This window comes from Empidonax traillii, unplaced genomic scaffold, assembly GCF_003031625.1.
Source record: "Empidonax traillii isolate 1590-97213 ecotype Southwest subspecies unplaced genomic scaffold, ASM303162v1 scaffold3638:size22630, whole genome shotgun sequence".
NCBI classification, from domain to species: domain Eukaryota; kingdom Metazoa; phylum Chordata; class Aves; order Passeriformes; family Tyrannidae; genus Empidonax; species Empidonax traillii.
The window spans coordinates 9,418-11,908 of NW_020958831.1; the positions used below are offsets into that span (position 1 = coordinate 9,418).

Below are 2,491 nucleotides of genomic sequence, written 5' to 3' on the forward strand. Positions count from 1 at the left end.
CCCAGATTCCCAAATAAAAATGTGATGGTGAGAACTGTTCACCCCAAGTGGGAGATGTGTGTATCCCAGATTTTACCTTTCCCTTCCACATGGAGCTGATGGGGAGGGGATGGATAAATAAGAGGTGTGTTCGGTGCATCCTGGGGTGGGAAAATAAAGGGGAAAAAAAAGGAAAAATAAAGAAAAAAAGGGGCAAACCCAGTAAAATGTCTCTTTTAGGGATCCACTATGTGGGGGAGATGGAGGAGAGCTCCCTGATGCGGTTCCTGATGGACCAGCTGACGGATGGGCAGCTGGAGTGGGCCCGGCTCCCGACCGTCTATGATACTGTGGTTCTGGGGGACCCCCAGGGCAATGGCAAGACCTACCAGATCTATTCTGGGAAGCGGGAATATTACCAGAAGCTGAAGGAGCAGTTCCCTGGGGAAACCGCGGCCATCGATAAGTTCCAGCAATTGGTGAAGGTAGAGACGCATCCGGGTGGGATAAAACAAGGGGGTTTGGATCGGGAGGATCACACCAAGAGGGGAAACCCCCCGGCACCCAGACATTGGCCTTGTCCCAAAAGCGTTGGGAAACATTTAAACATCATCCTTTCCTGCCTCAAAACCCCAGCGCCCCAGATCTTCTGGGGGACATTTTTCGAGGGACCTTTTTTTAAACGGAGCTTTCTGGGGGAGTTTTCTGAGGGAGCTTTTGAGCAGAGTTTTCCCGATTGGGGGAGTTTTTATGGGGAGCTTTTTTAGGGGGAGATTTTTTGAAGGGAGTTTTTTTTTTTTGGAGCGGGGCGAAGCTTCCTGGGGGAACCAGCACTCCCCTTGTCCACAGCTGCCCAGGATGCCCAGTGGTGAATTTAAGGGGAAAAAGGTGCTTTGGGGTATTTTTGGGGCGTGGCCCCGCTGACCCCTGTGCTCCCCCCGCAGACCACCAGCCGGGGGGTCATGCTGCTGGGTGTCCTGAAGATGCTGCCGCGGTACCTGGTGAGGCTCCTGTGCTGGTCCGGGCTCCTCCCGCGCTTCTGCGCCTTCTCGCGCATGGCCTCGCGCAGCCTCAAGGAGGTGGTGGACGGCCTCACCTCCAACCCCGAGCTCCGGGCTGTCTTCAGCTACATCTTCCCCACCTACGGTAGGTGGCCAGGAGGCTCCAGGGTGGCGTCAAACCGGGAATGTCCCCACCCGGAATCCCCGAACCTCTCCCTTTGCCATGCCCGACGTCCTCCCTGCTCCTCCAAGTTCCTCACCTGCATCCCTCCTTCTCCCCAGTGTTGTGTCTATGGTGTTCCTCATCCTAAAACCTTTAGGATAAGCCCCAAACCTGCGATTTGGCCCAAACCCACCTTGGCTGCCTGTTTTTCCAGGTGTGATCCCCTCCAAGGTCAGCTTCTCCATGCACAGCATCCTGGTGAACCACTTCCTCCACGGTGCGTGGTACCCCAAAGGCGGCTCTGGGGAAATCGTCTTCCACACCATTTTGGTGATCCGGAAAGCCGGGGGCAATGTGTTTGGGAGGGCGCCGGTGGAGAGGATCCTGCTGGACTCCCAGGGCAGAGCCTGCGGTGAGCGCCGGCGCGGGACGGGCTGCGGGGCCGCTCCCCAGAGTGGGGTCCCTTCACCAGCACCGCTCCCCACGCTCTGGGTTTTCCCTCCCAGGTGTGAGTGTCAAGAAAGGCCAAGATTCAGTGAAGATCTTCGCTCCCATCATCATTTCAGACGCCGGGATATTCAACACCTACGAGAAGCTGCTGCCCCCAGAGGCACAGGCTCTGCCAGGTACCACGTCAGCGCCGGGCTCCGCTGCAGTTACAGTGTTAATCCTGTCCTAAGCTTCATCCCAAAGCGGATTCATCAATTAACATTTAAGTTAATGTTAAATTGCTCCTGTGCCGCAGCCCTCAAACCCAGCCCTGGCCGCTCGTTTCTTCACAGGGGTTTTAATTAAGCCTCAATTATTCAACCAAAATTGGCCATAGTTAGAAAAGTCCTGATTTGGTGCAAGGATTCCCTAAAAAACGCTGTGTAGGGCCGTGAAATTTGTGGAAGCTGGTGGAATGTCCACCTAAAGTTGGGTTTAGAGCTGCCAAAAAACCTGCTGGAAGGGGCAAGGGTTGGGTGGAAGGGGCGGGGTGGTTGGGAAGGGGCACAGATGGGTGGAAGAGGCACAACTGGGTGTAAGGGACACCAGTGGGAATGGGGATGGTTGGGTGGGTGTGTGGGAAGGGGGAACAGGTGGGTAGGAAGAGGGCATGGATGGGTAGAAGTGGCACAGCTGGGTGGAAGGGGCACACTTGGGGGGGAATGGGTGGGTGGGAAGGGCAGGGTTTGGTGAGAGGGGGTCAGGATTGGAGAAACCACTTCATAGCAGAGGATCCTAGAAAAGCCTGATTTTCCCCAGGAAAGACTAATCCCCCTTTTTCTCTCCTATTGCAGAGATCCAGTCCCAGCTCTCCCTGGTGACCCACGGCCAGGGCTGCTTCACCGTCTTCGTCGGCCTC

At 55.9% G+C, this 2,491-nt stretch overlaps 1 protein-coding gene across 1 annotated transcript in view; it reads left to right on the top strand.

Moving 5' to 3' along the window:
- Positions 1-186: 186 nt before the first annotated feature.
- Positions 187-2,491, top strand: part of LOC114072634 (all-trans-retinol 13,14-reductase-like) — a gene marked incomplete at its 3' end in the record, with an annotated part of 4,910 nt that continues 2,605 nt past the window's right edge. The window contains exons 1-5 of the mRNA XM_027910512.1: positions 187-464; positions 924-1,125; positions 1,358-1,555; positions 1,650-1,769; positions 2,427-2,486. Coding sequence (XP_027766313.1) covers positions 207-464; positions 924-1,125; positions 1,358-1,555; positions 1,650-1,769; positions 2,427-2,486 — 838 coding nt within the window. The remainder of the gene's footprint in view (positions 465-923; positions 1,126-1,357; positions 1,556-1,649; positions 1,770-2,426; positions 2,487-2,491) is intronic.